At 47.1% G+C, this 12,937-nt stretch overlaps 1 protein-coding gene across 2 annotated transcripts in view; it reads right to left on the bottom strand.

Moving 5' to 3' along the window:
- CRHR2 (corticotropin releasing hormone receptor 2) overlaps positions 1-9,977 on the bottom strand; it is a 130,693-nt gene extending 120,716 nt beyond the window's left edge. The window contains exon 1 of one of the 2 annotated variants that reach the window (XM_085226939.1): positions 9,646-9,977. In XM_085226939.1, the coding sequence (XP_085083065.1) occupies positions 9,646-9,711 (66 nt within the window). In that variant the 5' untranslated portion in view covers positions 9,712-9,977. Of the gene's footprint in view, positions 1-5,017; positions 5,076-9,645 lie in introns of those variants that run through there. The other variant, XM_010712320.4, reaches the window with a different exon arrangement.
- Positions 9,978-12,937: the final 2,960 nt, after the last annotated feature.

Here is a 12,937-nt window from a genome sequence, read left to right as displayed (position 1 = left end):
AACATTCCCTTATGACAGAGAAACTTATGGTTATAGTTGCCTTGGTTTGTGACAGCAGGTTTAATTCATCTGTCTAAAGGCAGACATCTACAAATGAGCCACATACACTGGATCTTTTCTTGTGCCACCTACTCAATGGCCTTACCAAAGCCAATTTAGCTCTCCTAACAGTATATGTCTACAATGAAGTAGATTAATCAAATCCCGTTAAAGTCTTGGGTTGAATTTTTATCAGCTACACTTAAAAGCCTACCTGACTGCTAAAAATTGTTACATGGTCAAGGAGAGGCAGGAATTACCAAAGGGCAAGGGTGAGGTGCTGGAACAGGCTGCCCAGAGAGGCTGTGGATGCCCCATCCCTGGAGGTGTTCATGGCCAGGTTGGATGGGGACCTGGGCAGCCTGGTCTGGTATTAAATGTGGAGGTTGGCTGCCCTGGCTGCAGCAGGGGGGGTTGGAGCTTCATGATCCTTCAGGTCCCTTCCAACTCAAACCATTCTATGATTCTATGATAAAAGACTTGAAATAAGGGCCTCCACTGACTGCATGGGGAAAGGTGGCATCCCTGTAATGTGATCCATTGCTCTGAGGGCAAGTGCTAGCAAGAGCAAAAGTAGCATCATCAACGTGGCACTTAAGGAAGCTGCAGGTTCAAGATAGGATAATGGTACCAAATAGATTTCAGGAAATGTACGTGCAGAGACGAAACCAAGAAATATGTTGTCATTTTCAAGCTTGAAAATTAAAATTACTGAAGTGCCCACTGCAGACAAAGGACAAAAGCCAATAGAATTATACATCTCAAAGTGCAGCTGAATTGGGAGCAAGAGAAGCTCCTGAAAAGCCCTTGAAGAAAGGCAGCACTAAAAGTGCTGAAAAAATTCAGGAGTCACACATCAATGACAGAAACCTCCATTTTCATACTCTGAAACAAAATCTTCCTGACTTCTTCTGGAGGGATGTAAAGCCTTGGCAACAGACAAAATGCCTTTGTTTTTCTACTTACGCAGAATGACTAACATAATACAGGGAAACAGCCACACTCTTTGAATGCTGACACTATATTTCAGTGCTTTCAGATGAGTTAAGTGACTGCAGAGCCCTTTTTATATCACCAAATTCCCTACAGCTCAATAAGAAGTGGAATGAATGACCATGACAATAGAATTCATCAGCAATGTTGGTCTGGAAAGAACTTTTCTTTGTACAGTACCACTTCTATGTCTTTCTCACCACTTCTACGTGTTTCTCACTTTGCTGTTATTTTACATAAGAGCAGGTCTTGGAAAACAAACAAAAATCCTTTCTCAAATTTTATTCTTTTTGAACAAATACCATGATCTCCAGCAGGAAGATTTGAACCTCAGCTGCCCATAGCAAAGCCTTGCAGCCTGGTGGCCATGCATGGTCAGGACCAGGAGATGTGGAAAGGCCAGGGCTGCCATCCTGCAGGGACAGCACTCCAAGCAAACCTGCTTGAAAGCAGACTCTGTTATGGTTGTGTCAGACCCAGCCACGTGAGCTGACATAGCAGACGTAATTCGTCCCTTCTATCTCTCCACCATTCCGCCTCCTCTCAGGCAAAGCACTTGGCTCACTTCAAAGAAGAAACTTGAGACATCTCCATGCACTGTAAATACACTGCATGTTCAGCTGTCCGCTTCCTAAGATGACGGGAAAGAACAGACAGAGGTCAAGTTTAGCACAGCATGTGTAGGAACGAAAAAGGTTAAATGTCACATTTGCTTTAGGGTCAACTTGGGTTCATTTGGCTAGAGAGAAAAGCACCTTCTGCTTCTTAAGTTACTTTTGCTTTCATTTTCTCTCCACTAACCACAGTGAACAGCTATCTTCTGTATGATATTTTTCAAAAACTGTATTTAAAGCAGGCAAATCCTAACAATTAATATTTAAAAATGTTTATAAAGTATACAACAATAATAAAGAACAGCAAAAAAAGTGTTGCTTCTTGATTCCTACTAGAAGACTACTTTGCTCACACAACATTTCTCCTAAGACAGCTACCGTTCCAAGTCTTCCTCCCACCAAGTCAGTTCGGTGTTGTCTTGCACATTGACCTGAAATGTCTACCTTAATTTCTACTGAGGACATCTACAAACAAACAAAAGCAATGCATGAGACAGAGATTAAAGTGAAATGGAGTCCCTTACTGTCTCAGGAAGGAGACCAACGATTGGTCTGCAGGCCTGTTCTGACTGCAGAACAACGTATGGAGCCTTTGGTCAGTGGCCTGCCTCTCCTGTGGTTATCTTAGATCTTTTCCCTTGGCCATGATCAGTGCTCTTCATTAATCCATGACAGGTCTTTATCTCATGTCACTCACACTGGAGAGGTTGGTTTCTTCTCTCAAACACAAAGAAATGGTCACAGTAACACAAACGAGTCCAAATGGGTATGAATGGGATGCAAAACTGTCAGTACAGGCATGAGATCACCATAGAGATGGAATGGACAGCATCTTGAAATTTAACTATATCATAATAAGAAGCAGCAGAGGATGAAGTCAGCATGACTGGAAAGTCATGGAAAGAGCTGAAGTGGGAGAAGATGACACACAACAGTGCAACATTTGCTATCAAGATAAGGGAGGGATGCTCGTGAGGCAGTGAATGCCAAACATGGACAGATGCATACACTCTGCTTTTTCATTCTCATATAAGAACTTCCAGATGCTGTATTTTAGTTGTCTACTAGCAGCCAACATTTTTGAGAAAGTTGTTAGGGATATCTGCTGCAGATATATACATTCAACAACATTAATCCCTACTAAATTACAGAATCACAGAATCACAGAATGGCCAGGGTTGGAAGAGACCTCAAGGATCATGAATGTCCAACCCCCCTGCCACAGGCAGGACCACCAACCTCCTCATTCAATACCAGACCAGGCTGCCCAGGTCCCCATCCAACCTGGCCTTGAACACCTTTAAGGATTGGCATCCACAGCCTCTCTGGGCAGCCTGTTCCAGCACCTCACCACTCTCATAGTAAAGAAATTATCTTTAGACAACAAATATAAAAGGATAGGTAAAAGCATTCTTCATGGCTAGAGAAGACATGAATCTGACATGACCTTATGAACACACTGAGCAAGATGAAACAGCCTTCCAACACCAGTTTTGTAGTTATCAACCACAAAACATTCATTTTGTCCACAGCTGTCAAGATTTAGATCCATCTTCTATCTCCATTGCCACATAAAGTTTCAGGCTAAAGTAGGTATCTATACCCCGTAACGACTCATCCCGAGTACAGATCTGTGGTGACAGATTAGTCATTAGGCAATTCAAATTAATTAGTTTGAGAAATCCTTCTGGCTCGAAGGCAACCTGAAGCTCTCCAAATGCACCATTTCTACAATGAGATCAAGTATTCACCTGAATGTACGCCACAGCAATTTTTAGAGCTGTGTAACAGAATCGGGAAGGAGCATTTCAGAGCAGCAGCCCAATTAAATGCCAGAAATGTTAGCCTGTACCCACAGAAGCTCAGTTTAGGGAATCAGATGCATCAAACTTTGCCTTGAAAATACAATTAGTGGAAAGCTTAATGCAGCAAATTCAAAGCAAATCCCACCTCTCCTCAACAAAACCCATACTTGTTCAAATACAGCTAGGGAGCTTCCAGGGCATGTGGGCAAAGATTTACAGGGCCTCCTGCCATCACCAGTGTTTGCCAATGAAAACAGATGCTTTGAAGACAGCCTGGGAGAGGAGGGGATGGCGCTTTCCTGTAGTGAGGATGGTTGCTTTCCTGTCCTGCAGTTCCTTTGCACCCAAGATGTATGCAGGAGAGATGGTAACTCAAAGACAGTGCCAGAAGGTCATCGCAGTGGAAATATTTTGCTTGCTGAAGAACCAAAAAAAATTCAGTCCTATGATTAAGATATCTTAGGCCTTCCCAATTCTGTTACTTAGCTTTGCTTAACGCAGCAGCATTTGGCTGTATGCAGTCATTTGGCTCTGCTTCACCAAAAAATAATTTCCATTTGTGACAGAAGGTCTAAATAGAAGTTTTCACAGGAATCTGCAACCTGAAGCCTAAGCCAGCTAAGGTTACAGTAGAAGGACAGATTGCTAACATAGTTCAAGGAAAAGCCTCCTTTTCAAGTCATCCTTCAGCTCTTTCACCTCCTTGTCACTACCTGCCTCTAAGTTAATCCCAGTGGCTACATAAAACCATGCTGCCAGCTACTGATCCCCAGATGAGCTGGGAGATGCTGCTCTATGATCTTATGCCTAGCAGGTATTCTGCAGTTCTTCCAGAAAGTCTGGAGAAGCAGAATATGCATCTGCAAGGAACGGGAAATGTGACCTCAGTTCAGTAAAGCAGCCACACACATGTTTAGTTCTGAGCACGAAATGTAATTCAGAAATAAATTAAAAAGTTTCGAGCATCTGCTACACTGAGACAACAACTAAATAGCACTGCTGTCTTCCAAACTTGACATTACACCTTCATTAAGCATCTGCCTATGTGCTCTGCTGATTAAGGGTGATGGGGGGACATTCTTCACTCACTGCATGCACTGTGTGCCTTCTGAGTCACAGCATGCAAAGCCACCCATCAGCTGGATTTGTCTGACCAAATCCCTCCCAAAACCTTAAAGAGACCTTAAAAAGGATTAAAATAATGTTTGAATCATAGGCCACATCTGTCTTCAAATAAGACTGTAGAAAGGACAGGCTTTCAAGTTTCATTACACTTGAAGAGTTTTGCTCCTCACTGCCCATAACCATGGATATCCTGTTCAGTATCTGGAAGGGCAGCAAGCCTTTCACAGCTCTGGCTTCACATCAGCCCTTATCCTAAGTCTTTACACTAGGACCACCACTAATTCCTTCCTTCGAGAGTATTTGTGGAATTGGCTTGCTGGGGGATTGTTACTGTATGAAGGGCCTCTCAAGTTCACAATGGTCTCTATAGCTGATCTCCCAGCAGAGAAGACAAGAGGCAAGAAGAGGAAAGATCCTCCCTCCCTCTGATTTGGAGCTCACCTCCTCAAAGTCCTGTCTCCAAGCCATCACTCTGGCCTTCCTCCCTGCTCTGAAAGAATCCAATGACAACAGAAGGTGCAGCCTGGCTCCCGGATGTCCTCTCTCCCAAGACAAGGAAACTGCAGGAGCAGCACAGCAGCCCCAGGGCCTGCAACGGAGAAAGCTGAACAGTTGTGCCTATGATGTCCACACTACAAAGCTCTGCCATGGCTGCTGGCTCACACACCATCCCTCTGCTCCTGCTGGCATGAAACTTCTGAAACCCAAGCTATGGCTGGGCTGTGGGAGCCTGCTACTGCCACTCAAAGGGAATTGATACTTCAGTCCCTGCACTGAGATGCCTGCTAGCAGAGCCTGGCTGCCAGCCCTGCAGACAGCCTGTTCAGGTTCATCAACACGCTTCCTTTAATTCACTTTCGCCTCCTTCCCTCCTTCCTCCCACAACTTCCCACTGGAAAAGACACCCCTGGGAGATGACAGAACCCCCAAAACTAAGGCAGCACCCAGATATCAGCATCACAAAGCCTCCAATGTCCCAGGGACTTGAGTAACAGCAAGAGAAATTATCCCAAAGCTCTCACAGGCAGGTGGATCCCTTCCAGTCCTTGGCGACTTCAGCTACTATTACCAGGGCAAGGGTTTAGCATTGTAGCAAGGACAGCTAATGTATTTTAATCTCCACTGGCATTACTCACTATTTACTTTCCCAGCATACACATCCCAAAGTGGATCATTATTCATCCAGTATTATGTAAAAACTTCATAGAACTTCAATTAGTTTCACTTTCTTACAGCTCTGTTGAAGAAATATTTTTCATCTCTTGACAAACCTAAGGGATTTCCTTTCTTATTTAGAGAAACCAAGCCACCTTTCCGTACAAACACACGCCATTTATTTGCTTGTTCCCAGAGAAGGTCGGCTTCCAAGTCCTCCACCCATTTAGATCCACAGTAGAGCTGTCGGGATGAGTCTTGTCAGAACAAGGTGTGCATGGGCAGCACGTCCCCAGCCTTTCCCAGCTACGAGGTGCTCATGAACTGGAGGTCAGGACAGGATGTTACAGCCTGTCTCTGCCAAGTGGCTTTCTCAGAATGCTGCTGTCACTGCACAGCCTTCCCAAATAGCCTTTGTTGGGATGCTGCAGGCAAGCAGGCCTGCGAGAGCTGATCTAAACGATCCTACGCTGGGAACTGATCAGTGCTTCCAAAAGCAGGACATGCTGTTTGTCAGAGATCATTGCACTCATCCCCACTGCACTGCAACAAGGAGTGCAGTTCTCCTACGCTGGGACGTGGTCGATGAAATTCAAGCAGCCATTGATCTGCAGGACAGTTCTTGCAGGCTGACTCTCAGTGCTAAATGGCTAGTTCCTACTTGTCTTCCCTTGTAATAAAGGCTACAGCAAAGTTTACCAAACTTTTCAGAGAAAAAAAGTGAAACACTTAAAGCTCTGCGCCGAACGCTTGCCAGCTCAAATCAAATACAGCTATTTTCAAAGCTATTCACATATAAAGAAAAGGATTAGCTGGGGGAAAAAAGTAATTCCATACAAAGAAACAGGTTGACAAAGCAAAGCAGCAGCAAGTGTTTAGTTGTCAAGGCTGGCTGTTAGGAATAGAAAGATGAGGAGGCAAAGAGGATGCTTCTGCAAGGCCTTGGCACATAGCACTGCATATCTGGAGAGGGGGCAAGGAGGTGCCACGGGGCCACTGCAGAGCTCCAGCCTCACATCTGAGAATTCATGTTTGCACTTCACGTGGAACAGTCAACACCTGCGATCAAAAGTGGTATGGGACAAAAGAAAGATGTTTACACGATTGAGATTTGTAGAGGAAAATGTGAATTACTGAAATGTCATTTACTGGATACAGTCTTACACTGAAACAAAGCAGCTTTCCACAAGGCCTCCTTCTACGTCTTATGTGCTGCAAAGCTGAAAGTGACATAAGCTAAACATGATCAAATTCAGCAGTGATTAGTGTGCTTCTACCACCTGCATTTACTCATTTCCCCCACAAGATTAAAAAAGAAGCAGCAGATTCATTTTTCAAAAATCCATAACTATACATATATTTTTCTAATAGTAATGTTTTTTTTAAATACCTTTTTTAATAACGTAACGAGCAAAACAAAAATAACAGGAAACACAGAGACGCCGTTCCCTTATAAGCTGGTGTTACCCACTGCCCTGGTGCTTTCTTTGTGAATCTCTCAGCTCATCACATCACCAGCAGGATCCCACAGTAATCTCCAGCAGAAAGAAAGCTGATCGCTGAGCTCAAAGCAATGAAGAGTTTGCTTAGAGGAAAATGCCTCCCTCGGGCACTCAGTGAGAGCTCTGAGCAATGGGAGTAAAGCACGCACCATCGGAGCTAATAAATCAAACAGTGCAAAGGTCTGTTTTAAGCACTTAATCATTTACACTGTTAAATTTTTAGAATGGTTCCTGGCCACATTTTTGCCCCAAGCAATCTAGCAGTATCTCAAACAGTCCCCAGGAATGACCTGTGAGTTAGGCTGCTCCGTGGACTGATCTCAATATGCAGTTTGTGCAGTTTCCCCATTTTAGAGGCTGAAGGAGTTTAGTAGTATGGGCACGAGCCACGCTTGGGCATCCGGCCTGAAGATTGAATGGCTGTCCTGGCAATCTTAATGTACCAGCAGATGTAACAACCTTGAAACTCAAGAAGTGTGGACCTGATGGTCCTTGCTTTGCCCTGTTCTTCATCAGCTTCAGCAGGCGAGCACAGCTGAGCTCTGGTTTGCAAAATGAAGACACAGAGTTAGAAGACCTGATTGTTACACCTCTGCTGCTCCTGGCAGAACAGTAATACAAGCAGATGTCTTACACGAATGAAAGCTAAAGTCTGCTTTCCCTCAAGCTAAGGGCAAGTATCACAGAATCACAGAATGGCCAGGGTTGGAAGGGACCTCAAGGATCATGGAGCTCCAACCCCCTGCCACAGGCAGGACCACCAACCTCCACATTCAATACCAGACCAGGCTGCCAAGGGCCCCATCCAACCTGGCCTTGAACACCTCCAGGGATGGGGCATCCACAGCCTCTCTGGGCAGCCTGTGCCAGCACCTCATTACTCTCATAGTGAAGAACATAAGTACGAGAATCATTGAAACATTTCATGGCAAAACTACCATCAACCATCTTCAGTCATTCCCTCCGTGCCCCCTCCTCCAAATCACATGAGCTCAGCAAGGGCTCTATGTCAGAATGTCAAAAGAATCATTTGCTTTTGCTTCGTGGTTTGCCTGTTTGCTTTCACATCCAAGTACTTGCATTTTCCAGTGTATCATATGTACAGAAACCCTTCAAGTGAACATAAATCTCAGAGCCTGAGCAAGTCCTCACCCCCTGACCGGCCCTGTGAAATCTGACAGCCCATTTGCACCAGCATTTTCACGTGGCAGATCCAATTCTGTGCTAGAAAGCTGTCTTGTTTCATACCTGCAGTCCCCATAAAACACAATGCTCAGCTGCTGTGAAGACTTCAGCTTCCTTTAGTAGTTAATCCCATGAACAGCCATGCCTTTGCTCAAACCAGGTAAGTGAATGGAGCCATTGACTTCCAATCAGCTCTGAAAGGTTTTCAAGTTAAATAGGGACTTACAAGCCTAAGAAGGCTCCTTCCCAACAAGCTCCTCCATCTATATACTCAGAGTATACCCAAAGTAAGCATCTCTGAATAAACACCTCTTACAGACACTTGGCATTGCGATGTGACTCCTAGTGGGTTTTTTTTCCTTTCTTTCAGGGCAACTAAAGAAACAAGTCAGCCACCCAAATTTACACAAACAATTCCAATGCAAAGCTACAGGAAACTGAAGAAAAAAGCCGTGTCCATAGATTAAATCTACAGGGGAAACACAGGGCGTTTTTTATTCAGCAACAAAGAATGAGTCTGGCAGCAGTGGGCACCTGGGTACTTCTGATAACCTCATGGCAAGGAGTCCTCCTGTCTGTGTGGGAACTGAACTATTGCTCTGGACCGATGGAAATAAATAAGGGAAAGCACAGCTAAGAAGACGAGAGCAGTCCAGAAATCTGCTGCTTTTATGTTACGGGAGTAACCATCATGAATTAGAAGGCAGATCAATGCGTCTCTGCACACCTCACACACACACAGCCAGACGGGGCACCGTGGGTTGGGAATGTTGGGTTTTCAGGTTGAACCCAAACCGGCCGACCTCATCCCAGGGATGGTGATGGAGAAAGATCAGAAGGAAGGATCTCTCTGATGTTCTACTCGAGAGAAAGTTGGAGCGAACGCTAGGGCAGACGCATGGATTGAGCTACCGCGTGAGGAGGCGATGGAAGCGGAGCACGTGTTGAGAGGAGAGCAAGCACGGCACGGCAACCCGCCGAGCTGCGGCACGAAACTCCTTCACGGATAAGGGGAAAGCGAGGAAAGCCACGGCACGGCCCGGGAGCTCAGCGGGGACCCGGGGCTCGGCGGCCGCAGGGACACCGGCGCGTTCCGGCGCTGAGGGGACGGGCGGGACCCGCGGAGCCGCGGCGCGGACCGAGCGGGCGCCCGGCGGGGCGTGGGGCGCCTCCCGCTCTCCCTCCCGCCCCGCGCTTCCCCACCCCCTCCCCGGCCGGGGCACTTACGGGCAGGAGAAGGAGCGCGGCGGTGGCCGCCGCCGGGAGGCTGCGCTGCGGCGCCCGTCCCGCCATGGGGCCGGCGGGGGCTGCGGGGGGCTGCCCGGGCTGCGGGGGGGCTGCCCGGGGCCGGCGCTGCCCGCTCAGCCGCGCTGCCCCTGCGCTGGCATCTCTGCCGCCCCCCCCGCCCCGCTGCCGCCCCTCACCGCCGCCCCGCAGCCGGCCCCGGTGCCGCCGGCGCGTCCCAGGGCAAACCCCCGGAGGGAGGGAGCCTGGCGGGGGAGCCGAGCCCGCCCTCCGCCTGAAGCGCCGCGGGGATGGAGGCGGCCGAACCCCCCGCGGAGCGCGACCCCCACAGCTCGGGGATCTCCGTCCGCCTCTTCAGTGGGGGTAAAAGGAGTCACCCCTCGCCCTCACCCGGCTCCTGTAGTGACCTCACTGCGCGCAGCCCTGCTGAAGCTGTGAGGTCATCCCTTCCCCAAGCGCTGAGTGCGGTGTTGAGCCCTTTCCGCGAGCACAAGGTGTGAGGAGGTTGCCTTCAATGCGAGCCTCCAGAAATAGTGGCCATCTCCCGTCTGCTGGGGATTCCGCTGCCCCAAAGTCTCCAGGAGCAGTGCAGCTCCCCGTGCCCGGGCTGTAGGCACAACCGGTGTCCCTCTCCAAAACTCAGACTTCCCAGAACTTGCTGAAAAAAGGTTGTAACGATGTGGTGTTGGCCTTTTCTCCCAGATAACAGCAACAGGGCAAGAGGTGATGGCCTCGTGTTGTGCCAGGGGAGATTCAGGTTGGATATTAAGAAATGTTTCTTCTCAAAAAGAGAAGTGATGCACTGGCACAGGATTCCCAGGATGTGTTAGAGTCACCATCCCTGGAGGTGTCCAGGAACCTCAGAGATGAGGCACTGAAGGACGTGGTCAGTGGGCATGGCGGCGTTAGGTAAAACACTTGGACCAGAAGATCTTAGAGGTCTTTTCCAACCCTAATCACAGAATCATAGAATCACAGAGTGGCCTGGGTTGAAAAGGACCACAGTGCTCATCCAGTTCCAACCCCCTGCTGTGTGCAGGGCCGCCAACCAGCAGCCCAGGCTGCCCAGAGCCACATCCAGCCTGGCCTTGAATGCCTGCAGGGATGGGGCATCCACAACCTCCTTGGGCAACCTGTTCCAGTGCCTCACCACCCTCTGGGTGAAAAACTTCCTCCTCATATCTAACCTGAACCTCCCATCTTAGTTTAAAACCATTCCCCCTAGCCCTGTCAATATCCACCCTCGTAAACAGTCTTTCCCCCTCCTGTTTGATTCTGTGATTCTAGGTGTGCTGCATACACCCTCACCATCATACAGGAGCAATGGCCACTAGGTGCACCCCATTATCCTCATGCCATACACTCACTAGCACACCTGCCCATTGAGTATCTGGCCTTCTGCTGTCTTGCCCTAGGATGGCTGTTAGTTATAAGCGAACTAAAATCTTATCAATTTGGATGCCAGAGCCTGTGGGGGCCCAAAAGCTCCCGTGTCTAACAGATACCAATTACACACTGCCTTCAGCATCCTTAGCTAAGGCCATCCTTACAGCGGATGCATCTGTGGTATTGTCAGACTGCAGACATCAGGCAGAAGGTCTGGGCTTCCCAGTGAATCAGTGTCAGTACCTGCCCACAGATGCAGCTGGGACTGTCCCCAAAAGCCCAGCCATGTCCTGAGTCACAGCTGTGGAGCAGAAGTAGATGTGACCTCCTTCTTTCCCAGCCCAGCTGCTGGATTTCCACTGAGAGGAGAGTCATGCGTTGCCTGTCACCCCCAGTGAGCAAAGCCTACCCTGGGCACCTTGTGGTCTCCTTTCAGGGAGTCAGTGCCTCCTCCTCCTATCTGTGACATTGTCTTTCTACAACTCTCCTTTGTTGTTGTTGCTTTTTTGTGTGTGTATGTATGTGTCCCCAGTTAAAATTGATTGGCATAAAGGTCATGGTAGCACAGAAGAAAAGAGGAAAGAGTCCCTTTTGCACAACAAATTCCCAGGGTTTGCATGAGCTTAGCAAGGCTCTCTTGGGGTGAGAAGTGCCTGGACATCTTTCTCTGGGGTGTTGTATTCTTTTGCCTTTTGTCATTTGATCACAAAAGGCATAAAGCAACAGCTTCTCACCCTCTCCAGAACACCTACAAGGAGACTGAAGTACCTAAACCCATGCAGAGGTTGAGCTTAATACAATGTGAATATCACAGCAAGGTGATAGATAGACTCTATAGACTAGTAGACCTGGGGAAAAAAAAAAATGAAAAAAAAAACACATTATTTTCTCTTTTCTTTCAATTATTCAACAGTCTGAATGCATTTAAATATTTAAGCTTTCCTACTTTTTCCTCTCTTGTCATTGTGCTCCACCATTTGTTTCCTTTCATTATTAAAAGAAAACAAAGTAACTCAGTGTTGCATGCTTCCAATTAATATGAATGCTTTCATGAAAATGCAAAAGGAGGAATAAATCCAGCAGAAGTTTTTATTGCATTTAAACATCCACCTCCGGGACTGGAAACTCACACGCAGTGGGATGGCATGAATTCATGAGAACTGGTGAAAGAAGCCTGAAGCTGCAAGTGCATAGACATAGGTCAGTTCCCTTGAAACCAGAGAGGTTTTCCATCACACTACTCCATGGCTTTCTGTTATGATTTATCTCTGTTTATTACACTGCGCAGAACGAGAAGCTCATAATGTTAACGCTGTATTGAAATAGTACAAAACATCCCCAAACTATGACTATCTAAGGATTAAACTGATCATTCCTTCTGTCATGATTCTAGGACTTTTCCACTTATGGATGACTGCAAAATCCAGCCAGAGCTATCTGTTGACTGGGTTGGTTGCTTAGAAGGTCAATCCCCTTCAGATTCCCTTATATTTTTTAAGGGTTGAGCTCATGTTGCAAGCTTCTCCTTCGGTCAAGGTGCTTCTGGCTGCTCTTCTCACAATCATCTCCTTTTATAAAACTTGTGGGGACCTTCATCATACTGTTTGACTTTATGTGTAAGACTGGTGAAAGATTTAAAATGCAGACAGAGAGATATATACAGATACGGATAGATACACGCAACGTAAGCAGATGTTTTATATGAGATACAAGCCTTGTTCTTTCTGAGAGCAGATGAAGACCCGTGAGACCAACAAGCAGAGATGTAGGAATGCAGGAGAACATGACAGTTCTGACCAGTTGGATGGAGAGAGTCTCCATATAGGATCATGGCGTGGATCCAATTGCTTAGTTCTTGCTCAAATGACTTTCAGATATTACTTTCAGT

This window comes from Meleagris gallopavo, chromosome 6 (genome assembly GCF_905368555.1).
Source record: "Meleagris gallopavo chromosome 6, MGAL_WU_HG_1.1, whole genome shotgun sequence".
NCBI classification, from domain to species: Eukaryota; Metazoa; Chordata; class Aves; order Galliformes; family Phasianidae; genus Meleagris; species Meleagris gallopavo.
The sequence above is the reverse complement of the archived record's forward strand: the minus strand, read 5'-3'. Positions and strand labels throughout refer to the sequence as shown.